At 40.8% G+C, this 25201-nt stretch overlaps 1 protein-coding gene across 1 annotated transcript in view; it reads left to right on the forward strand.

Annotated features, from left to right (window-relative positions):
* Positions 1-24749, forward strand: part of ell (elongation factor RNA polymerase II) — a 37154-nt gene extending 12405 nt beyond the window's left edge. The window contains exons 2-12 of the mRNA XM_034216253.1: positions 3685-3729; positions 10166-10287; positions 11564-11727; positions 13228-13478; positions 13561-13685; positions 17164-17230; positions 19884-20715; positions 21109-21175; positions 21647-21818; positions 21914-21958; positions 22049-24749. Coding sequence (XP_034072144.1) covers positions 3685-3729; positions 10166-10287; positions 11564-11727; positions 13228-13478; positions 13561-13685; positions 17164-17230; positions 19884-20715; positions 21109-21175; positions 21647-21818; positions 21914-21958; positions 22049-22153 — 1995 coding nt within the window. The 3' untranslated portion in view covers positions 22154-24749. The remainder of the gene's footprint in view (positions 1-3684; positions 3730-10165; positions 10288-11563; positions 11728-13227; positions 13479-13560; positions 13686-17163; positions 17231-19883; positions 20716-21108; positions 21176-21646; positions 21819-21913; positions 21959-22048) is intronic.
* Positions 24750-25201: the final 452 nt, after the last annotated feature.

Genomic DNA, 25201 nt, shown 5'->3' on the forward strand with positions numbered 1-25201 from the left:
ATTATTGTCAAAAAGGGATTAAATTTAATCTACTGTGGAACATTTTTGGAACATTGTGTATCATCACTAATAATGGACTTCTCTGGTGAGATTAGCCGCTTTCACACCAAGTACTTTGCCGTACTTAGTGCCAGCACTTAGTACCCCCATGGAACTAAGTAGAGATCGCGTTCACACCGGAATAAGTTCCCTGAGGGAAGATTACGCAAATGAAGCCGCTGTCATCACTTCTTCTTCTGCTTTGGGTTTACTGGCAGGTCGCAAACCACGTCACGGCGTATACTGCCACCCGAAGTCCCCGGCCGGAAGTCCCCGGAGTTGGGGACTGGCTTCAGTAGAAGCTGCTGGGACTCCCAGCAGCTTCTACTGAAGCCTTCCGAGTAAATCGCCAGAACGCCGACACCTCATCATCACTCCACCGCTCCCATGTTTTTTTTGTGTTGCCATAAGTTATTCTCTCTCCGTTGATCTGCGGGGCTAATGCTAATAATGCTAATGCCAGCAAATACAATGGCGGCTTCACAAAACTTTTCAGAGTTTTACGAGGCGTGGTTTGCAATTCGCCCAGCCAATCGAAATTGGTACTTTTTTTCTCCCCAGGATACTACCACCTCTCTAGCAGGCACTAAAAATGGGGGTAAAAGTTCTCGGAACTAAGTACTCTTTTTGGTGTGAACGCAAAATTCCAGGCACTATCGGAACTAAACGGGAAAAGTACGGGGAAAAGTACTCCGGTGCTTTGCCAGTTCAAAGGTCAATATTTAACTTCTAAAGTTTAGAAACTTGACTTTTTCATAACTGGAAGATCCCTGGAGTGCATTGGTGTAAAGTTAGATATACAATGTGGTGGTTGTTTGTGTGGCTAATGTTGGGCCATGAAATAATGTACGTGTTACAATGTGAATACTAATACGTTGTAGATTCTGTTGAATAGTTAAAAGCTTAACTCCAGGTTGAAGAAATAGTTGAGATCCATGCTGCTTAGATTCTTTTTATAAACATTTGCTTTGTCAATACTGCAAATTAAGGTAATAGGAAACAGACATAAATAACATTGTCATCAGTTCAGTTTTATCGCAGGCTGCTGGGCAGAGAGTCCATGCCATGTCCAGCTGACCCTCATGCTGTTTCTGGTTGGCAGTGTGTGTGAACATCCATAGCCTTGTCATCGATCCATGGTCAGGACCTGCACTCTGTCCCTTAGGTTAGCTCTGTGGAACATTCTGGGCTCAGGTCCCAGAGAATAGTGACATGTCAGCAGCCCATTCAAATGAACAGGCTGAGGGTAGCACTATATTAGCAGTGCTGGGATGGGGGATGGGGAGGGCTAAAACTGGTGCTGTGTCAAACATTGCAGGGGTAGACCAGGGAGCGTGGCTCCATGAAAGGTCTGGTGTTCCTCCATAGGCTCTGAGCTCGGGACACAGTGAAACAATATAATACTGTTGGTAAGATAAATGAAACTGCAGCTTTCTTCTTTAAGGTTGTATTTGTTTATGCCAAGAGGGTAATTGCAATGTGAATTACTGTCCCCGAGTACACCGTGTCCTCAATCCAAAATCATGACATTGTCAATATGGTGATATGAAGTCATGTCTGGCGGTAGCAAGCCTTAGTGCTCAATTCTGATGTATTGCTCAAACAAATGTTGTTGTTATGATCTTAACATTGCGTTTTAACAATCTCGACTATCAGGTTATTTTTAAATGGTCACGGTTCGTTACTGACACGTATGCACAAAGAACAGTTACAAACATCACAGGCAACACAATGTTGTACAAAAATAAACATGCAGTATACTGAAGTCAGCTTTCACAAATTCATGTATGAGTCCACATTTCTGAGCTAATGATGACAACGTTAAGGATAACATGTCCTGTTGCAGTGGAGCTACCTCAGTCAGGAGAAGTGTGTGTGGATTTGGAGATTTCTTGGCTACGTTTGGGGACCATGAATGTCTATGTAAATGATCATAAGCCATCCAATAGTGCAATCGGTTTGGTCACAACACGAGTTGTAAGCAGTGACCATTTGCTACCAATTGAAACTTTCACTTATTGGAGGGGTGAGTGAAGGGAAGTGTCTACTACTTCAGATTATGTAAGAGTTTCTCAGAATCTAGCATTTCTAGCTAAACTGTGATGGTTTGGGTAGACTTTGCATGCATCCACATCTCAGAAAGGTTTGGTACATGATCATAAAGCTAAGAGTCAAATCTCCCGATAAATAGCCATATTTGTTCGAATTCAAGAGTCTAGCCAGCCCATATCTGGAGCCCAGGGTTGGTTGTAAATACTGATTTGGACTTTTTAAGTGGAAAAAGTGTGCTTTATACATTTCAGGACAAAAGGTCACCAGTCTTTGTATGCATGCTCCAAATCTCTGGGTCAGGATCAGTCAGGATTTATACAAAGCGCGTTGTGTCTTTTAATGGGCTTGACCTCCCTTAAACGTTATGCTCTCACTTGATCAACTGTGATCCACTAAGCCAAGGAAGAAAAGTAAAATACCTTCCTCTTTTTAATATTCAGGTTTACTTCCTACTGTCCTCTTGTACTTTACAATCTGTTTCATGTTGGTAGCATTTTCCAATGTAATGTTTCCAAACAAATGATATTCAACACTGAGTTACAAATCCTTAAATCAGCTTCTGGTGTCACAAACACTTCTGAATATACAGATTAGGTCAAAAACACATTGTTTTGTCTCGATGTGTTCTGTGTGTACAAACAGTATCAGCACATTAGTGTAGCAACAAGGTTAGCCTTCTTTTTATTTTTTATTCTGTGAATTGCTCGATTTCTTTGTAGAATTCATCTTACGGAAATGAAAGTGCTGAGTGCCTCTGGTTTAATTGAAATGGAGAAACTGAAACCAAATGTGGAGTTATAAGAAATGATGATAAATCCATAGCATGGGGTATCCCCCTGGACGGTGGATTTGATAGTGAAACGCCAAAGAAAAAACCCTGATCAACCCTTCCTCTTCTGCATTTCCAAAACAGACCTATCTTACAGAAGTGTATTATATTAAACATGCCATCTTAATTTGCACATTTGACTATCATAAATATATAAAGTGTCTTTGTATATTTGTCATAGATGTAAGGCAATTGTATCTGTTTTTAAATATCATTTTGAATAGGAAGATACAAACTTAACTTGGATTTTTGTGAATGATCTAAGCAAAACTTGACACGCATTTATTATACTCTGTACTGAAATCTGGCTGCATTTGTCTTCATGATGTGAGTTATGCTAATGCAGATTGAAATTGCAATAGCAAAGCTTTGAATAGAATCATATTAAAGTTGTGGTTTCTCTGTGGCTCCTTTAAACAAATGGTTTAATGTGTTAAACTGGTTTTTATGTTGGAGCTACATTCAGCTACCTATTCTTCGTTACCCTAGTTGGAAATAAAGAAACAGGAAATGATGGTGGATTTAGCTCACAACCATTTATGAACTGATATTGCAGTGCTTGCCACAAGCCTATTGCAATGCTTTGCCTTTTATACATTATTTTGTTGTCTTTTTTAACTCGTAAACTTCTCATATACAAATACATTTGTAAGCAGTTTATTGTTGGAACCTCAACCTACAGTATAAGATGGATTCTCATTGTGAATTCTTTAATTGTGGTTATTTGAAAATGATCTAACAATGCTGTTCTTGGTCTTTTATAGGTCCTCTCATCACGACCATTGATCAGATTTAATGGAAACCAAGGGGTAAGAATACATTTTTCTCTCTCGCTCTCTCCTTCCAGGGTGGTCTTAAAAAGTATTACAAGTTGATAAATCAATTTAGCGAAAATTAAGGCTATTAAAAAATTAAACTGCATTTTCCAAGCTATTACATTTTGTAGCTTGTTTTCATTAAGTATATGAATGGTCCAAAGAGGTTGTATTCTAAAGTGTGCCTGAATGTAATCATTGCGTAGGTGTGTAGTGTGATTCTGTGTAGTATATTTATGGCATCCCGTTGGATTTGACGTCATCTGAACAGGACATCGCGCGCTCACTGCTTGATAGCGCGCGATGGTCCGTTTACGCCGGTTGTTAAACAACATCGTTATGGGGAAATGCAAGTTTGCATCTCTTGGGAACAATGCCTAAATCAAATACTACTTTCTAATGGTTTATTTTTCTTATAAACCTTGCATTGGGTTGGTCACACAATTCATTCTCTTGTGCTTTGTTCTATCTGAATTATGATAAGGAGTTTTCACCAGCTGTTAAGTTGTGCTATCTTACAATCAATACTGTATATAGTAAAGTGTGTCGCCAATGTAAGCGGTTGGAATTCGAAGTGGCGATGAGGTCTTAAAAGGTATTCCTGCATTCGTAATTTCCTCATTCAATGCAAACTGTGTTTTTTGGTTCATAGAGATAATGTTAAAGAAATAAAGTATTTTTCTTTTATTCATACGGGCAATATTTTAGTTGGCCAGATGGATTTCAAATTACAGGTGTCTGAGCCAGAAATGAATTTAGATTTAACATGACCTGCCTCACAGAAATTCCGAACTTTCAGAAGAGCATTTTGAAGTTCAAACTCCAACTGGCGTCTTTACAAACGGGCACGTGATCATGCCAACATGGGTATCATTTTCAAGCTAGCTATTTCCTCCACCAACATGACACTCCAGTGCCATGTCTTTAAAGTGTCTTCAAGAGCAGTAGGAAAGCTGCTTCGGATTGAATGATGTTCTTTTTGCCATCATGTGTCAACAGAACTTTTTATAAGGCACTATTTCTCAGCCTCTCTTGGCACAAGATTTGTTTTATTTTGGTTCCTAAATGTACAAAACGTCAAGTGGGCCTTTTTTGCATGGCAGGCAAAATACTCCCAAACCTATTTTTTAATACATGATAAGTTCTCACTTATCATGGAGCTCCAACAAGGTGTGTAGGACAGAGAGTGAATACACATACTATACAGAGATGCTGTATGAGAAACCAATGTGATTTTGGAACATTGAACAATGTAAATCTATTCTAGTAGACCTCAACAATGGAATTATGATCAGTAGAAATGGCCATGTCATGGGACCTTTAATATGACTAGTGGTAAAGCGGCTTTAGCTAGAGCACACTTAAGAGAGGAGCTGCTATTTTCACTACTGCAGCAAAAGTAGAGTTACATCAGGGGCAAGTCAATAAATGCACACGGTATGCTAAGTGTAGGAACTAAACAAGTTGCAATAAAATAGATTGAGGATCCTTATTTCCCACAATGGAAGAAACTGCCTCCTTTTCTGCAACTGGATTCTGGTTGTTTATGAGAATGACAAATCTCACACGAGGGCCAGTACTCTCTCTATGAGCAATTGTCTCCTCAAAGACTATAAACAGTGTGTGTGTGTGTGTGAGCCAAGTTGACATCCACAAATATTGTTCATTTAGTGACCTCCTTTTATGTCCAAAGATTATTTTTGTGGTTCATCTTTGTACAAAACATTGTTATGAGCGGCTGTTTGTAGGCATTACTGGTCACAATGCGTCCAATAGCAGGATTTCTAGCAGCTCTATCCTATGTTTTGACATATATCCTACTCCTCTCTTCCGACAGATTCACTTTCAACCTTACTGCCTACTCTGCATCCTGTGAAGGGGTTGACACTATAGGTTATCAAAGGTCATCAAATATGCTGTAACATGATTAGCACCATATCCAGAAATGCAGGTTGAATGTCTGTCCTTGGGGTAGACGTTTGATAAATGATTAACCTTTTGTTTTACCTGTTCTTCTGCACATTTCTCAATTTTCTGAGGAGGATCTCTGAGTTGTTTACTCTAAAATGCTTCATGGTGAAACATTAGAATTGCCACATCCTCAGATCTCAGGAAGGTCAATGTTATTATTGGCCAAAAGAACAAACACTTAGATGAGAGACTCAGCACTTGCTTCCTTTTTTTTTTTTAAATGTTTTAAAGTTGTTTTTTTCTGATTGGTGTGGATGACTGACACACAAGAAGAGAAAAACAAAATTGTAAAAAAAAAATCGCAGGCTTTGCGATTTGATAATCGCATCATTTAAAATTGCGATTTCGATTTAAAATCGATTAATCGTTCAGCCCTAATTTCTACATTGGCAATAGAAAGATGGATGGATCCGCTGTCAGTCCGGTAGATGTTGGAGAGGGTGCTAACAGTTATCCATAATTGAAAACACTTTGTCCAGTGTCGTCCTCTTCACCAAAAGTGTCCAGTTTGCAGCCATTATTTGAGCATCTTCTCGGATTCTTAAAACGAATCATGCTGCCACCCTGCTTCAATTTTTTTTGTATGAAATTGTGAACAGTGCTGTGAAATCCTGCACCGAGCCAGACCCGCCATCAATTGTTTCAGTGTCTGTTTTTAAATCTCCTTTTTCCGCAGGCATCGAAATAGCATATGTATACAAGCATTACAGGCATATGTGTCGTGTTTACACGGTAAACCTGATGTTTAGTATCCAAAGTTCTAATGCTGAAGAGTGAAGGAAGGCATGTATTTTTCTGGTGCAGCCGGCTCGGTGTGTGGAGGAGAATCTGTCACTGTTATCAGAATGGTAGTCAGAAGGGAGAAAGTGGCTAAATGACAGAGCAGATGGCCTGGCTGACTGAGCTCACATATATTCATTCACTCATATTCATTCATCTGGTGCTGCTCTCGCTGGGCTCTGACTAAGTGCACACTCGCATAACAAGTTTCCTACATGTTTTGCAAAGGAGAGTATTTAAAGACACAAAACAGGCAATTTAGCGAAAAGTCGGAGTTTAGACTTTAAGTGACAAAATGGTGTATACAACAGCTACATTAAACACGTATGATCAGTAATAACTCAACACGGTCGATGAAGCTTCTATTAACTGTCTAGTTGGAGAGTTAATGGAAGCTTCAGAGCCCAATCAGCCGTCATTGACACTAGATGAGCCTCATCCACAACTGATGTCCATTTAGCACGTTTAATTGTTGGCAGAGGCAGTCGGAGAGAGAGAGCTCTGAATGGCTCTTTGGCCGAGCAAATCAACAGTTTACAATAGTTTTCCAGCCAGTTTTAATCTCCAATGATGTTGTCTCCCGAGCCAAAAACCACATGACGACAAAGCCAACACGCTAAATCTTTAAATTCCAGCTACAAATGTTATCTGAAAATTAGATGGAGACATTGTGTGCGTTTACATTGTTGTATAATATTAGGCTATTTGAGTTTTTCGTCTGCACCATCAATTTGGGATAACAAATACAGACTGCGGATAAGTTAATAAACAGAAGACAGAAATTAGGCGACATGAAGCAAAGCTTAATCTTTGATGTCGGCTTTGTGTTTCTGGCCTCAATCAGTTTTGTTGTTGTTCTGCCTCTTTGCTCCTTTTCTCTCGCCTGTTCTTGGAGAGAGGACTAGGTGAAGTGCGTGGGGGCATTGTGTGCTAGCTGCCATACAGAATGAGAAGATGAGGCTAGCTGCAGGCAGATTAAGGAGGGGGTGGTTGAACACCTGTTGAAAATCCACTTCCAGCCCTAGAAAAGCTTTCCAAAGGTGATCATTACTTGTAGAGATAGTGTTTCATTGTCAGTCTTTGCCCTTCATCCAGTGTTTAAAGTCGTCTCTTTAAAGTGTGCCTTTTTCCCTTGCTCCCTTACTTTAGCTTTTGTGTCAACAGCTGGCTAAAGCTTTGATAAACACTTCAACCGATGCTGTTGCATGCAAAGTTTTTAATTTGCAAGTAAAACCGATTTAAAGCTGCGGGTTTATTTGTGTTTCCTTAGACGAGAAAGCAGTTGGGTTCACATTAAAATAATGTTCGTTTGAGGTTCCCCCGTCCACAACTAGATGTTACCTGGTTCACCTCAAACCCCTCAAGATGCACCCTCTACTTTTCAAAAGTCCAAAACATTGACATCATATTTCAATGCTCAAGATTGAACATCACATTAGAACAACTCTTTTATAGTCCAGGTATACTATAAACTAGAGAAAGGCCAACTCATTGACAAAAAAAGGAGTGTCAGCTTCCACCTTGTGACCCGCTTTGTAAGAAACTGCACTTTATCACGCATGAGTAGGTTAGTGTATGCATATAGTGGGTTTCAACACTCTCTTGTTACTTAAGCCTGAGCCATTTGGCGTTGAGAGGCGTCTTTTATGCTCTACAGAGTGAGTCAATAGAGCCTCTCCTTTTTGTTGGTCCTTCTGCCTCTTAATCATGTCTGGGTTTACACAATCGATGTTTCTGCATATCAGCTGTGCATGTAGGTGTCCTTAAACACTGGCATAGGACATGTTGCCATATTTAATGTGTTCAAACTGCCACACGTTTTGTCCTGTAAACTCAGGAATAGAATCTGACTGTCACATTTGAGGCTAGGCATATCCTCCAATACACTCTTACAAGGAATTGATTGATCTTTATTGGTCCTGGAATAAGCCATTTATACATGATGTATTGGGCTTTGTGTGAGTAACCGGAGTTGCTTCTGTATTTGCTGTATTCACATTTAAAGGGGCCCTATTATGCTAATGTTCATATTTGTATCTTGTACTGTGACATGTTTATATACTTTAATGTTCAGAAAGCTCTATTGTCTCATACTGCCTGTGCTGCAGCAACTGGCTGGTTGAAGGTTGTAGCAACAGTGAAAATATAGAGCAAGAACATGCAGAACTTTTATCATTTTAACATATCTTTCTTGTTGCCCTCAGGATGTTCTGCTCCTCAGACGTTTCAGATTGTTCTTTGTAACAGGATTTAAGTGTCTTTTTACATCTGCGGCCAACAATGTCTCTACATCCTGTCATTTAAATGTGTACTAACCTATTACACAATGTGGTGTGGGATCGTCCGCTTCCTGTGTAGCACTTTGAATTGCCTCGTGTTGAAAGGTGCTATATAAATAAACTAGCCTTGCCTTGTGTAAATTGTTGGTTATTGTCATAAGGATGATAATAAGGAGTTGTATCGATTATTGATTTATCTGTATGAGGTAGAGTGCGGCAGATGCAGTAAGTGCGTTATGTTATGGAGCATTATGGAAAACTAAAAGCAAAGGTCTTCCAGGGAATAAAATAATCAATACATAATAGGACAGGCACACATAAACGGATATTGTGGTTATTTGTAGTCAGCCATATTATGCAACCTTCATGTGTTGGGATTTGAGTAAACAGAGCTGATCTGTCTGACAGCACGTCTGACTCCTGATGAAGAGGTCAGTGAGTCATCGGCTGAGCCTCTGGTGGAGGTTAGCTCAGCTCTCACTGGTCAAGAGGAGCTGAACTGGGGAGCCATCTAATTCAGCATCTTTTGTTACCGTGTGATGCACAGCCTTGATGCTCATGAAAGCAGAGCTGAGCTGGGGTTAGCCTGCCAGGGCCTCGTGGAAACACAACCCTCCGCCTGACCTTACCTGCTCTTAAACTACCTTTCCTGCTGGTTTTCTCTGAACTTATCAAATTAATTCACTCGTCAATCCTTAATGATGGGGTGTGAAAATAATTTTGAGGTGATATCAGGTAGACTTAATTGCCAAGGCAAAGTTTCAGTGTCACCCTCGGCTCTCTTTCACATTTCTCTCAGATTACTGACATGCCTCTGTGCACCGCATTCAAATGTTAACCATTTCACCCAGTGCTCAATGCAAGATGTATTTTAAAGCAGAAAACTAAGCATCTGCATCATAGTTGTACAAATGATTTCCTCAATTTAACCAAATTGTCCCGCAGCCGTCTGATTACTGGTTCGCAGAGTTCGCAGGGAGGAATAAGATGTGCCTAACTATGTTGAGGCTAGACACTGCAGAAATACCTATCATAGTTCTTCTGTTATAGTCATTTACCTGCGGTTCCTCCAATCACACGTTTGGAACACTCTGCCGTGCTGGAGGAAGACAAGGCAGCAGATTTTAGCTGCATTTTTCTGAGGCTTTCAGTGTTTTTGAAGCAGGCGAGAAAATGCCTTGGGCTTACTGACAGATGTACGTAGTCTGAGCCAGGTTTTCAAAGAATGGAGCGCTGGCATTTGCTTTCTGAATGCCTCAAAAAAGAAAATAATTGTTGCTGTATTGTAAAAGGTTTTGAAGGCTCTGTTGCCCCTTGTTCTGACACTCGCTAATTAAAAAAGGGCATAGCTCATGGCGATTTCATATTTGAATGTTTTATACTTCTTTTGTCTTCAACAGAAAATTTCAATACCACGGTCAGAAAATTCCAGTGAACTGCAAACGTTTACTTTCTACCTGTCACATGTGGGCAGAGATAACCCCCAGGGCAGCTTCGACTGCATCCAGCAGTACATCACCAGGTAAAACAAACACTGACTTTCACTCACTGTTACTCCTTTCTCATCAGATCTGCAACAAATCTTCTGCAAAAACAGATTTTCTGACTAACATTTATGTAATACTGTCTTTGAGGTCTGTGTGAATAATCAGCAGTCTTTGGAAAGACAATGAGTGTTTTCGGGTAGCCTTTATTTTTATTTAACATTTCTATAACGTGAGCTGAATCCCTGATGCTTAATATCGGCTCTGGTGAACACAGTTGGGATTTTGGCTGAGCATAGCTGCTACTGTGTGGAAAGGTGCACACATGATGTCTATAACATTGCATTACACCAGTATCATGCACATGCCTTCTTTACTTTCAGTAAAATAACTTAAAAGGGAAATAAAAGTTTAGTACCAAATAATTAAATGTATAATAGATCTTGCAATAATTTTAAGTTTGAGGGTTGCAAAAATAAGAACACAGTTGTTAAATATATTTTTTGTGCATGCATCTTTGTTTTTATGCATTTAAGATCAATTAAAAAGTGTTTAAAAAGATTTCAACTTAGTGTGTAGGTCTTGCTCTTGTTGCAAGTGATGTGTCCTTTTAATAGCATCAGGGGCCGTCCCGTTCTATGCATAAAGCTTGTTCTGCACACTTTCTCTGGCATAACATGGGCAGAAATGTGCTTGAAATAAATAGGACCAGATGTTTGTCATGAGGGGGAAGGAAGTAGAAAACAGAATTGGAAACAACAAAACATTTCTGACTCTCAATGACCCCATTATTCATAGAATATTTGTATCAAGTGGGTCAGGTGGAGTTCATCCACATCTCCGACTGGATCCTAATCAACCTTGAGTTCCAGTCTAAAGCCCAAATGACGGAGCTCAGCTTCCACTGACCGCTCCAGCGCCATCTCATTTTCTGCCAAATCCCCACCGGAGTAGAGGGGAATCAAAGAGCCGGGAAAGAATGGGATTTGATGCGGCAGTGAGTCGTACTGTGGGAACACACAGTTGGATGGAAATTGTAAAAATAATAGTTGTTCCCTCAGGGTGCTTAATGGAGCTCATCTGGGAAGGAATGCACAGAGAACAGACGGGTTATTACAAATGGGGAGAGATTCTAGGTTAATGCCTAGTGGATTTATGGTTTATTTCCTGTCCATTTCAAATAACTGTCAAACTTATCAAGTTGCAACTTCTTTAAAATAAGGATATCCAATCTTTTCCATCCTATTTCTATTGAAGCTACTGGTCACTCTATCCTGGTCTTCCTCTCTCACTGTCTCCTCTTTGTCTTTGCAGTGAAGGGAGCGTTCAGCTGGATTGTTTGGGTGGGATCCAGGACAAAATTACAGTTTGTGCCACGGACGACTCGTACCAGAAGGCCAGGGAAAACATGGCCCAGGTCGAGGAGGAGACTCGCAGTCGGAGTGCTATCGTCATCAAGCTCGGGGGGAGATACGTAGGTGAGGAAAAACGGCACAGATGCAAGCAGACCACCTGACTATCACTCACGGACATCCTAGTAGTATATTAAACTCACTTCTTCATTTGCTTAATCAGGAGGAGGTATTTCCCAGTGGTGGAAGAAGTATTAAGATCTTATATTGAAATAAAAGTAATGAAACCACAGTGAAGACATACTCTGTTGCAAGTTAGAGTCCTGCATTCAAAAAAATGTGTACAAAATCTAAAAGTACTCATTATCCAAAGTGTCAATTATTTATATATACATTACATACATACATATATTAAATCGCTCGATGATGATTAGTGAGCATTAATGTGTTCATAATTTAATTTGTACAGCTAGCAAAGGATGAGATAACATTGATAACTTATTATACTGCCATTTAACTCCATCCATAATGGCATATCATAATGTATTATAAATCATAATGTCCAAATAAATGTGAGTAAAACATTTAACATTTGCTTCTAAGAAGTTTAAAGTAACATGGGAAACTCAAGTAAAGTACATGTACCTCAAATGTCTTGAATACAGTACTTAGTTACTTTCCACCATTGTTATTTCCATTTAAACTCCATAAAGTTTTAGGCAGTTGACAAACAAGAATAGACTAGAAGAATATCCGAACCGTGCGAAAAGCCAAATGGCTCATGTGTTTGTGTAGCCTTTCTCTGCTGGTGAATGGGTTCATGTTGCAGTTTGAGTCTGGGGCCCAATGGCGGAGGGCCAGAATGCCTCATCTGTAACCAGGACTTTATTGAATTTGATGGTGGTTTGCTTTCTAAATGCTCTAGCAGCTAATGTGCCACAGCACACTGATCCTCTTTCTCCCCAACCCCTGTGATTGTAATTTAAACATGCAGAGTTTCTGACTTCTTGTTTTGGTCTCGGACCTGCGCCATAAAACAAACCGTGCTGCAGCAGCAGTAGCAAACCACAGCAGCACTGCCTCATTGCCTGCAAAGAAAGAAATCCAGTGTTGGCCTATTCACTGTTCAGCAGTGAGTCAACAAAAGTCTAGTCCCTGTGTGCTGTGGAGCCAAACGCTGTTTCAGGCTCAGAAGAAGGCAACACAATATTAAGTCTAAATCACCTGAAAAAGATCTCCGTGGGATAAGGTGATAAAAGCGGATGTGTATAATGGAAGGTGGGGACGTGGCAGCACTAAAGATCAGTGCCTGATGCGTCTTATCTGAGTCATCTGCAAGTTCCCAAAGCCATTATCAGTCACTGAGATAAAAGATGTTGACAGACATTTATTTCTTGCTTTGATCTTTGTTATTTCTGTTCTTATGAAAACAAGCAGGCATTGGCTGCCAGCCCACAAGTCACTCGGGTCCTCTGCCACCAGCACTTTTGTTTCAGTGCTAGATTGAAGTACTAAATGACTCCTGCCATTTATACTCAGAATAATACAAGTCCTAAAAAAGTAGTTAAGATAAATTCAACCTTTCTAATGCTCCTACTTCCCTTCTGTAACTTCTGCACTCTTAAGGTAAAAAGGTTCAGATCCGGAAACCGGCACCTGGCCTCTCAGACGTCGCCCCGCTGCGGAGGACGTCCCGGCCCGTCATCATCTCGAGCAGCACGCTGAAGAAGGGCACGCCTCAGCACAGGCCGCTCAGAGAGCGCCTCACACACCTGCTGGCCCTCAAGCCTTACAAGAAGGCTGAGCTGATCCTGAGGTTGCAGAAAGACGGCCTCTTGCCATTGGACAAGGACTCCCTGGATAGCTACCTGCAACAGGTATTGCAAACACATTTATTGCCTCTGTTTCCTCTCAAAAACTGAGGAGTAGACTCACGAGTCCATCTTTCTGCTCTCCCAGGTGGCGAATCTGAATGGGAAGGACAACACCTTCACATTGAAGGACAATTTGTATAAGGACCTCCAGATGGACTGGCCAGGTTACACTGAAGGAGACCAGCAGCTTCTCAAGAGAATCCTGGTTAAGTAAGTCAGAGATGTCGACCACTCGCTTTAAACGCCCTCATGATGATTCTCAACAGCCGTATATCAGTCAAGATTATATCAATCACATCAGAAGTTTAATTTTATGAATTGTTGCTTTGTAAAACCTAAAATAGTTGGATAAACACTAAAAACCCTTTTACCGAGATTCAGATGGCAGAATTTCTCAATTTATTTTTGATTGGCATTTTAAAAATGTCTTAAATCTAACTTGCCTTATGCTGTATGAACCCTGAGTAGAGTTCAGTATTGTGGCAAAGCACCTTGTGTTATTGTTTGCGGTCACTCTGTGGAGAAGGCTAGGCTGCAGGGTGAGTGCTTCTGGTATGCTGGGACTATAGAGCTGCCAAGCTTTGTAGATTTCTGTCTGAGGTTAAATTCTGTACACTTGAAATGTATGTGGAAAAACCCACCTTTTCTACTTATTGCAACGGCCGGTGTGTCCCACCCCCAAGGAAGTTTTCTGTTTGTTCTACTGAGGACCGTGTTGTATTTGTTGACAGCGTGAGCTACTGGCCTTCTTCCTAGTGGAAGAAATGTGGTTTCTCAGGATCTGGGACACCAAGGGAAGGCAATCTTCCTGCTAACTATTTATAGGCAGGCAGGCAGCAGTGCTCCGGAGCTCAGTTTGTGTTGACGTCAGACTCAAGAATAGCCCCTATTCAACATAATAAGCTCAGTTTTACCTGTGATGCACCTTTTAAAATGCAGCGTCAAGAGTGTCAACACTGAGTGACCAGCAGAATGTAAACACTTAATGCAATAATCCTGCAACATATACTACTTTATAAAACGTAGCTGATATGTCCAGCTTTTGTTGAGACTGCTGCTAACATAGTTGCATGTTTTGTTTTGTGGAAAGGTGTTTCTGCTGTTTATGTCCACCAAATCTACATGGATGGAGAGCAAAAACGACCTGGCAATATAATAAATGTAACAACACAATCTAGCCTTTTCAAAGTGGCATTAAAAGTGAAACATGAAATAGACTTTTACAATGTTAGTTTTTATTACAGTTCTACATTTCTTTAATTCCAGTGTATTGTATTTAGTTTGTAAAGGCATGAATACTTCCCGTGTCCCTGTTTTTACCGTACTTTGAGCTCCGTTTGTGAGTTAATCAGCTGACTAACAGCCTCCAAACTAATACCACCCCCATGTCCTCCAGAGTTTTGAGCTAATGCAGACAGTCACGCAGGAGTAGCACAGCAACACGATAGGAACGCACATGATGCAACGGTGTTCTAGCACATGCTGATCCGTGCGTGAGATGGCTGCCGGCCAAGGTTCAGCCATATCGGTCGGCGTGCTGTTTCACTCGTAGCTCCTGCCTGTCTATCTGACTGTCCCAACACACACACACCCTGATTGAACTAGGGTGGGGCATTGACAAGACTCGCTGTTCCCAACTGCCCCCTTCTGATGCAGTTGTCAGTTGTGTGTGCAAAGTGTCCTTTAACATGTCAAGTTATGACGGCCTGTTTGTAGAATGTATTTGTACTTTAAACCAGTCTGTTTGAGCAAGTATACTGCGCTCTAGCTGTAGTGGTTGAGTTGGCAGTGCTGGAGAAAGGGTGTTGATATTTAAATTACTCGGGGCTGTCAGGCCATCAGATTTTCACGGTTAAAAAAACTCATGATCATGTTTCCTGGAAAATCTGAAAATACAATGCTATCAGTTAAATCAATCTTAAAGTGTATTTATTGTTTGTTTTGGGTTTTTTAATGGCAAATCAATTACTACATAATACAAGTATAGGGAGTTGGAGAAAGATTCTGTTACTGTACAAAAGTGTATATTAAAAAGGCAACTAAATGAACTGATTAAATCAACTAATGATAATATATAAAAGCTTTATGTATAGCACTTTCCATACAGTAGCTGCTGCTGAAAGTGCTTTAACAAAATGGCACGCATCACAAATTAAAAGACAGCAATTGATTCAAGTCAGGTCAAAAGTTTAAACCTTTTTTAATAGATGCTGAATATCATGATAATATAACAATTCAAGGACCAAAAGGAGGTTAAAAACGGTATTATTCAAAAAGTAAAAGACCACAACCCTCTCAGTCAAACAAAGGAAGACCTAAGCTGAAATGAATAACCCATGCCTAACATCTGCCAATATGATATTATTATGAATTATATCAACATTATGTGGATAATAAAAATGTTTTAAAAGTATTGTGGTCAATATCATTATAACCGGTATATTGGAACAGCCGGAACTCCCTGAATTAAATCAAAGTAAATTGGATTAGACTGCATTTGTTTAAACAAGACTGGTGTAGCAACGTCTTGCCCTAGTTCGGTAGGCACCTTTTATCTTGGTTAAAAAGCTTTTTATTAGGCACTGCTCTTGTTTTGACACTTCTACTGTGTGCCACATTAATCTGATACATAATGAGGTCTGAGTTCAGTGCATCATCAATCTGGGGCTCTGTTGTTCACACCTGACACTAAGGTGGTTTTTGGCTCTAAGTACATTATAGAGTTCAATTCAATTCAAAACCTTTATTTATACAGATAAAACCCATTGAGATCATAGACCTCTTTTACAATGGTGACCTGCTTCAATTAGTTCCAAACATTAATACAAACATGACAGAAAACAAAGGACATTATATGATACTACAGAGTTAAGTCGTCTGTATGAAAGACAGTAGTGCAGTGTGTCCCTGCTCCTTTCAAATGTCCATGTTGCATAGAGTGCATATTGCATTAAGAGAGATAAAACTCTCAAACAACATCTATACCCAAAATGAGCTGCAGCACCATATTCTGTCTCTCTCGCTTTCTCTCTCTCTAAACAGTGTCACGCTGCTTTCTCACTCATCTTGAACTAGCTGCCAAAATTGTTCAACCATTAATAAACACGCAGCATTGTCTGTGAGGGTACACATGTTCCTCTGTAGAGAAGAAAGGAAGAGTTGGACTCATAAACTGCTATAGAGCTTGTAAGCAGATTTAATGATTGTCCATTTTTCAACATCAAGGTTGCGGTTATGACCAAGTGCTGCTTTTGTCAAGTAGGCCCTCATTTGCTCTGTTGTCATAGCTACCAAACTGTTGGAACTTGTTTTTAATGTCCTCATGCGTCTGTAGAATTAGTGACTGAGGAAATGGTAGCCACAGTTTGTTTTCAAGCACTTAAAGAGGACGTGCTCATTTTCAGGTTCATATTTGTCATTTAATGCGACTGCTCTGATTGGTAAGCTGGGCGGCTCTGTTGTGATTGGACAACCACTTACAGATGTCCTGCCCTTTAGCCTATCATGTACAATGTGCTGGAGTGGATAGAAATGCCATGTCACCTCAACATCTAGATAGATAGATAAATGAGTGTTCCTGTAGTGCTTGTATGCAGGTGGATATATAGAATATTCAGAAATGATATCAAGCGTTTAGTGGTTGCGTGTGTCGTCATTCATACTTTCGTGTGTTCACACTCTCTTATAGGAAACAGAACCAGCCCCCCCCTCTGGAGAGCCCGCCCAAAGAGCTGGCCGGCACTTCGCCATCTCAGGTGAGCTTCTTGTTTCCTCGTCTCTCACTTCCTCACACTTCCTTATCCCTAATCTACTGTAGCACTCTCACGTTCCCAGTGGGCTAGTGATGGATGATATTGTAACTGCAGAAAACAATTTCAAGCTAAAAACCAAATAATCGTTTTGCAATGCCGGTTTTTATTGTAAAATAATATGTTTATAGGCTGTTCAATACTGAGCTCTCAAGCAGCTTGATGTTAATTCAGTCGAGTGTGAATACGCTCTGCATAGCTCATCTTTAACCAGAGCTTGTTTGCCTGCGACTTTTCTGGCTGATCCAATGTAAAGGGGAATCGGGGACAAAGAAGCGTCTCAAATTATTTATTTATTTTAGATTTATCCCCAGGTTTCCTACATTCTGGTTTACTGGGTCGTGCCTGCAGTCTTTTAGCTTCTGGTATTTCCCAGGGAGGATTCTTCTAAATTCTCTTGCTCCCTCCAAACTCTGTCGTGTCTGTTTTGTGTTTCCTCCCTGTCTTTCCAGTGGATTTCCTTGCGGAGTATGTTTTCTAAACGGGATCCAGTTCCAGCTTTACACACTTATGGGCTATTCAATATACATTGTTTGTATAAGAACTAAACCAAGTTGCTTCCATATTTAACATCATTTGACTGAAGCTCTTTTACCCCCTCCTCGTTGCATAATTCATTTTTCATTTACCTTGTCCTGCTGCTCTCTTTTTAAGGTCATTCGTGACTCCAGAGTTTAGCCATTGTTTACACTTCCATTAGGTAGGAGGAGGAGCCGCTCGGTTTATATTAATAGCTCCTTCCTCTCAGGTTCTTCTCACCTCAGACACCTAGTGTACGGCCCTTCCTTTCCGCTCCCTCCCTCAGTAAACACTGTGCACAAGCAAACAGTACCCCCGACTCGTTTAGAATTATTAGTATAAAAAGACAGCAGCGCAGCAGGTAAAGCTGTTTGTAAAACGTCAGATATGTGAGGGATGGAGCCGGGAGAGCTGCAATGCAAACAGAGGGCGTCCACACAAACACAGATAAATGCCTTGATCTACTGTTAGTGGAAGATGTGTTTATCACAGCCATCTTATCAATTTAACTTTTCTCCGGCACCTCATTCTCTCAAAGATCCCAAAAATGTGTCCATCTGAAAATACTGATGTATAGCCCCTATCTGCATCCATGAAAATATACACAAGCATTAGAGCCATGTTTTCCCTGTCCAAACTACAACCTCACAGCCTTTTCTCCACATTTCAGTGTCTTCAGGTTTCAGTTTTTTGGGTGTCAAAAGATTATAAAGTGAGAATTAATGAGAGGGTAGGTAAGAATGGAGAAACCAGCTCGAGTGCACTAGAATTTGAAAGTACACAGCCGAAAAGAAATCTGCCCCTTCCTTACAGAGCCCCTCCTCCACACACGAACGCGCACATGACCAATGAGGGCACAAGATAAGTCTGTGCACAGATGGAAGGCTGACAGGCAGGTAGGCCATCCAGTTATTTTAGCCGGGCCGGCTCAGATGATTGGTCGTGGTTTTTACAGCGCTACGGCTTCCACAGATGACTTTATGTATTTATTGTCAAAGCATTTACTTTATTCATTGCTATCGGGATGTTAAGAGCATTCCATGGAATATAACAAAAAGTGTTTCTGAAGTGAATTACCTACCCCACCTTTAACCTTAATAGCTTATTGTAAAAAGAGTCTTATTGGAATCCTCCCTGTTTGCCATTACTGTTGTTGTTGTTACAGCACCCTAAACCCTAAAGTAGTCGTGGTGGGTCGGCCACTCCCAGAGACTTTAGTTGGGCTGGGTCAAACAGAGCCCGTCACAATACCAGGGATTATATGACAGTCCTTATATTCTCAGTGCTGCTGTGAATACAGATCACCTTTCTTTATACTCTTTCTGCTTCCTCCATCTGTCTGTGTGCACTAGATACTCTCCTCTTCACGCTTCCTTTTGACATCCTCTGATCGGAACATTTTATTATCACGGACTGTTCTTTACCTGCTGCTCACTTATTAATGAATGAATCGACATTTTAGATAAATGGGCAATATGGTGTAATCTAAAATCACAGGAAGAAAACAAATCTCTTTAAGCCTAAATAATGATTTAAAATAAGAATTAATTGTGGAGCTGCAGAGATGGTTTGTAGAATTTTGTATTTCTTTATACATATCTGCCAGGCTCAATCAATAACAATAACAAACATATGTTGTAATATTGTTAATTTTTAACTAATAACTCCATGTATAAATACATGTAGTAGAGCAAAAGGTACAACATATGTATCCTGGCCTACAAATTATATTCTACAAACTTTATAAAACAAATGTGCAGATCCTCTTAAAAAATCACACCTAAGATATTTATCAATGATAAGAAAAAATGTATATGTTGGAGGGATTATTTTTATGCGGGTCTTGAAACAAAGCAGAGAAATGATGACCGTTAGTGGCCACAGGGCCGAACGACGCCCCTTAGCTGTGATATAATGAGCATATACCACGGCCTGTCGTGAGCTATTGCTTAATCATATTGCAGTATCAGTTAAAATATTCAAAATTAGATATTTTTTCTAAAATGTGCAGCCATATAATTGAACTCCTATTGAACCATATATAAGGGTTCAGCTACTTAAACTGTTATTTCTCCGACAGAAACGGCCGGCTGCTGACTTCACCGACCCTCTTGCCAACAAGAAGCCCAGAATATCCCACCTGGCCAGCAAGGCTGCAACAGCCCCAGTGAACGGCAAACTGAGCTCCTCCAACGGCAGAGTGGAGACGGGCAACGGGAGAGTGGAGACGGGCAACGGGAGAGTGGAGACGGGCAACGGGAGAGTGGAGACGGGCAACGGGAGAGTGGAGACGGGCAACGGGAGAGTGGAGACGGGCAACGGGAGAGTGGAGACGGGCAACGGGAGAGTGGAGACGGGCAACGGGAGAGTGGAGACGGGCAACGGGAGAGTGGAGACGGGCAACGTGAGAGTGGAGACGGGTGCAGCGCCGGCAGCAGTGGCGGTTTCCATGGCGGACAGCGGCATGACGTCCAGCTCCCAGCAGCTCCCGGTGCTGGACATCCCTCGGCCTTTCGAAGCACTGTCAGATGTCAGCAACGACTCCAGCCACAACGGGAGAGACTGCGACTCTCAGGAGACCGCCATGTCCGAGAGGCTCAGCCAACCGCCGCCTTCGCTGTTCACGGCCTCAACAACGCTCACAGCGCCCAGCATCGTCACATCATCTCCGGGACACACGGGCCCGGATGTCCCCCGGGACAAGAGTCCTTCAACCTTTATCAACAAGTCCAAGAAGAAGTCAAAAAAACATAAAGACAAGGAAAAGAGCAAAGACAAGGAAAGGGTGAGAGAAAAGGGGAAGGAGAAGAAGAGTCGTGGGGAGCGAGTGCAGCTAGTGCCTGAGCCGAAACCTGCCTGTGACATGAGCCCAGCAAACCTCAAAAGCAACAGTATTCCACACAAAAGCACAGGTGGGAGCAACACACACACACACACACCCCCACACCCACCTTCTTCTTTTCTACCAAATTCAGTTTCACAGCAAGAGATTTCTGAATAAAAAGTACTACTTTGTATGTGGATGAACAACACTTAGTCATCCACTGTGAGTAGGTGATGTGTCATGTGACCAGTATGTGACTCACTGATTAAATGGAGACCCCTGCTGTTCATCTTTATGCCTTCAATAACCCCAAATACACTCCTGTGAATCCAACTGGAAGCTTACATATTTAGAGGATATTGTTGTTAACAATAAAAACCATAATTATCTTTTTCCAGGGTAGCTTTTCCACGGCAGATTTCACACAGACGCGACTTATTCAGATGAATGCCCTTTTTATAACGAAGTGTCTTTGTTTCAGATCTGAATGGGATGTGCAACAGTACCAGTATTCCTACGTCATCACCTGAGGTGCCAGACTATTTATCGTGAGTATTTAACGCAGTTGTTTTCATTTTGACAGTTTTAGTCTTTTGAAGTTAATGAATTGTTTCATTGTTTCGTGTCGGTTCCTCTCATAAAGTCTCCCCTCTGAAATAACCCCAACTTCTTTTGGAAATAAATATTGCCACAAACCTTTTCCAGAGGGGCAAAACACAACTTGAAATGAGACCTAATTAGCTCCGACGAAGGGTGGGATTATATGGATTAATAAATATGTCCTGCATGACATGTGGGTTTTTGGTTATTGGGTTTATTGGACAGCCAACCTAGTTATTTGAAATGTTGAAGGGATCCTAAAGCTTTTTTTATTTGTTTTTGTGTGTGCGAGCTAGTATCATCATGTCCTTAATCTGTATCTCTTGCTTGTCTCCCTCTAATAACCGTTATTTCTCTCTCTTGAGCTTTCATGTAACTGGATAGCTCCTCCCTAAATCCCTCAATTATTTTCCTCCTAGGAAGTACATGGTGATCGGCTCTCCGGAGCAGCGTCAGAAGTATAAAACCGATTTCAACGCCGAGTACAGCGAGTACCGGGGTTTGCACGCTCGGATAGAAGGCATCACCAGGCAGTTCACGGTGCTCGACAACGAGCTCAAACAACTCAACCAAGGCACAGACAAGTACAAGGTACATCCCCTACGCAATGTCATTTTTAGCACTACAACGATCCACCAATCAGTTTTATTCTTACACTTTATTCTGTGTGTTTTCTCTCTCTACAGACAATCCACAATCAGATACTTCAAGAGTATCATAAAATAAAAAAGGTAAGATTAAGTCCGACTATAACATATATTTCTGTTTTAAAGTACGTAAATAGATGATCAGATTGTGACTGTTTCTCATGTCCCCTGCAGACTAATCCAAACTATAGCCAAGAGAAGAACCGCTGTGAATATCTACACAACAAACTGGCACATATAAAGAGACTTATTGCCGAGTACGATCAACAGCAGCTTTAGAAGTAGTTATTGCACAGTGTTTACCTGTTGTCTCTGGAAACCACGCAGATAAAGGAAAACTCTGGACTCCGCCTGTGCTAAAAAAGTGTTCTCATGAAAGATGCCATGAAAGGAGTATTCCCCTCATTGGGGCCAAAGGCTCTAATGAGGAATAAGCAGGACACACAATCTTTTTCTCTTTAATTTTATTATTTTTGTTCTATTTTTTGGAAGATGGGGTTGTGCCCAGTGTGGCCAGGTCCGTCTGTGTAGTTACAATGCATTCAGAAACAAAAGTTCTGTGTGGCTTTGTTTTTCTCAACAGCCCACCCTGAGGTCTGAACGAGACAAACGTGGAAACTTTCCCACTTTCTCGGGAGAAAATCCCCCAAAATCTTTCCTGCTTTTGAAACTGGAGGGAAGGGGGGGGCAGACTGTATGCCAAATGCAACTAATTTGTTTTTGAGTAATGAAAGGATTCATCAGTTTCCCCCATATCGAATGGTTATGACGTTGGAGTCTCCGTTTTTGTTTTATTTTTATTTATTTTTGACACTTAAATTGGGGGAACGAATTTTACACTCCTTCATATCAGTACTTAAAAGCTGTCTCTTCTTTTCTGTCCTCACATCTTGAATGTCCGCCAGTATTTTATTCAGAAGCTGCCTTGCTCATCTAATTGTCAAATCTGTTGGCGTTTAATATATGATTTCTCTTTTAAAGAGATGCAGATATACCTTTTTGATTAAATCAAGCATCCAAATGCACACAGTCGGACGCCTGTTTGTGCGCTCGGCTTTTCTTTTCTAAAATATTGTGCAGATGTCTTAACAGAGGGGACATGTGAGAAAGTGTCCCGTCACTCTTTAGCGGTTTCCTTCTCCGAACACTGTCCTCCTCACTCAGTCGTTACAAGCTGCAGTGCTTGTTCATCGGTTACTACAGCGGTCTTTACTAATGGTTCATCATAATGCATCAATGGAAAACTATAATCAGCTCTTAATTGGTTGTCTTTCCACTTTAGGTCATGATGGCTTTTGTAGCAATATGAATTATCCGAAGAGTTTATCGCCAGGCCTACTCTTCATCATGCTTCAGAAGATCCTCGAATTGTAAGATGATGCAGACGGGGGAGGCTTTTTTCTTTCATCTTTAAAAAGTGGTTTATATCCACAGATTTGATTTATTTCCTAAGTTAGCATTAATGTCCCCTTTAGTTATGTTGAAATGGTGTTTACAGTTTCTTTAAAAAGATCATAATTTTAGTTTTGTCTGCTCATCGGCCCATGTGATAGTCCATCGAGACGACTGTTAAGATGAAGCCATCCTCAATCATCCTCCGGGGGGTGGGGCGTACGCTCACCTGCGACCAGTTTTTGCCTTTTTCAAATGTGATGTCAGATTTTCACGGACCTGAAATCTATTTCCTGGATAAGCTCTAAGAAATGCCGCGTCAAGACGTATCCATGACGCGTCAAGACGTATCCATGACGCGTCAAAACGTATCCATGACGCGTCAAGACGTATCCATGACGCGTCAAGACGTATCCGCTCGGCGTTTCCGAAAGAAAAATTAGACCTGCTGTATCAGAACTTCCCCTGATGAGTCGAGTTTGGTCAGCGAGTGCATTTCTGATATCGATCTTTTTATGTGAATATGAAAAATCTGCACTTTTCTCCTGATCTTACTGTTACCTGGGGGTTTTGTCCAAATGACACTTTTCTCTTTGTCCATCAGAGTGCATGCTTTATGAATGTGTTACAATGAACAAGTCTTTGTATCTTTACTTGAAAAAGAAAAAAATAACTGCCCAAGGATATCAAAAGCCAAGCAAAGGCCTAGCCCAACTGAATTCAGTTTGTAATCAATTCGACGTGGCTCTGACCAGCATGTATACCAAAGTGCTTACCGGGTGGGATGAAACAAAAACGCTCTACCAAATGTTGGCAAAGGAACATGTCGCAGTATTCTCAACTTCCTGTTATCATTTCAATGTTCATTTATCACCCAGTGGACTTTTTCCTCAGTGTTTTTCTTGTGAGAAGTCAGAGGAGGCTCCTTTGCTTCTGATGAGATTTGCATGACTGTACGGCAGGTTTCAGATTATATCGCTCTCCTTTTGCAAACACTACATTTAGGCCAATGCTCCGAGACTCATCACAACGATACTGCTGAGTCTGGATCTGGGACTTAGTGTATCTGGAAAGGCGTTAAGTTTGTAAAGGGGAATGTCTTGTATGGCAGTACAGACACTTTCCACCTCTCTTACTGTATCTTTTCTTCTGTTACGTTCAAAATCCATTGTGAATGAGTTGATCAGTAAAAAAACGTTTTGCACCACAGCAAACTGTTTAAGAGTAACGATATGCCAGCACAGGAGTACCGTTGTATGAGTTGATTGTGCCAAAATGACCTGTTGTATAGGTTTTTTCTTTTCTTTTTCTTTGAGTATATACATGCTGCTGTATAAGCAACGAGGGCTTTGGAGAGGAGTCGTGAAATGTTGGCGCTAAAACCCAAAGCACGCCTTTTTGAAAAACCATAAGGGACTGGGACTGAAATTGATCTTTGTTTCAATAAAAAAATCTTTAAAATCCTTATTTGTGAAATTCTGAACCAGTTGTTGCTGTCAATTATTATTACAAGGTTACATTTTATAAGTGGAAGACTTTGGTTGTTTTGAGTATTTCTTTTTTATTAATCCTATATATTTTTTAATGGAGAACATTTATTGTCTTGAACATGGATAGCAATACCGTGAATGACACGGGTGTTTTGTGGGTTTTGTTGTAGGAGGAAAAGACAAAAATATGTAACACCTTTTACTTTGGAGAGTACATAGATCAGATTATTTCAGCCCTAAAAGCATTTACTAAAACAAAGTAAGATGGAGTCTGGTTTCTCCTTTCCATAAAACTATACAAAAAAATCATAAAAACTCGGTATTTGATTATTTGCTTGACTCTTTTCGCACTCTTCTAACATTTGTTTACAATTACTGCAGCCTGTATTGAAAAGGCTGTCCTGTAGATGGCAGCAGTGTCACAGGTTTAGTCCGAAATGCCGCC

This window comes from Gymnodraco acuticeps, unplaced genomic scaffold (assembly GCF_902827175.1).
Source record: "Gymnodraco acuticeps unplaced genomic scaffold, fGymAcu1.1, whole genome shotgun sequence".
Lineage (NCBI taxonomy): Eukaryota > Metazoa > Chordata > Actinopteri > Perciformes > Bathydraconidae > Gymnodraco > Gymnodraco acuticeps.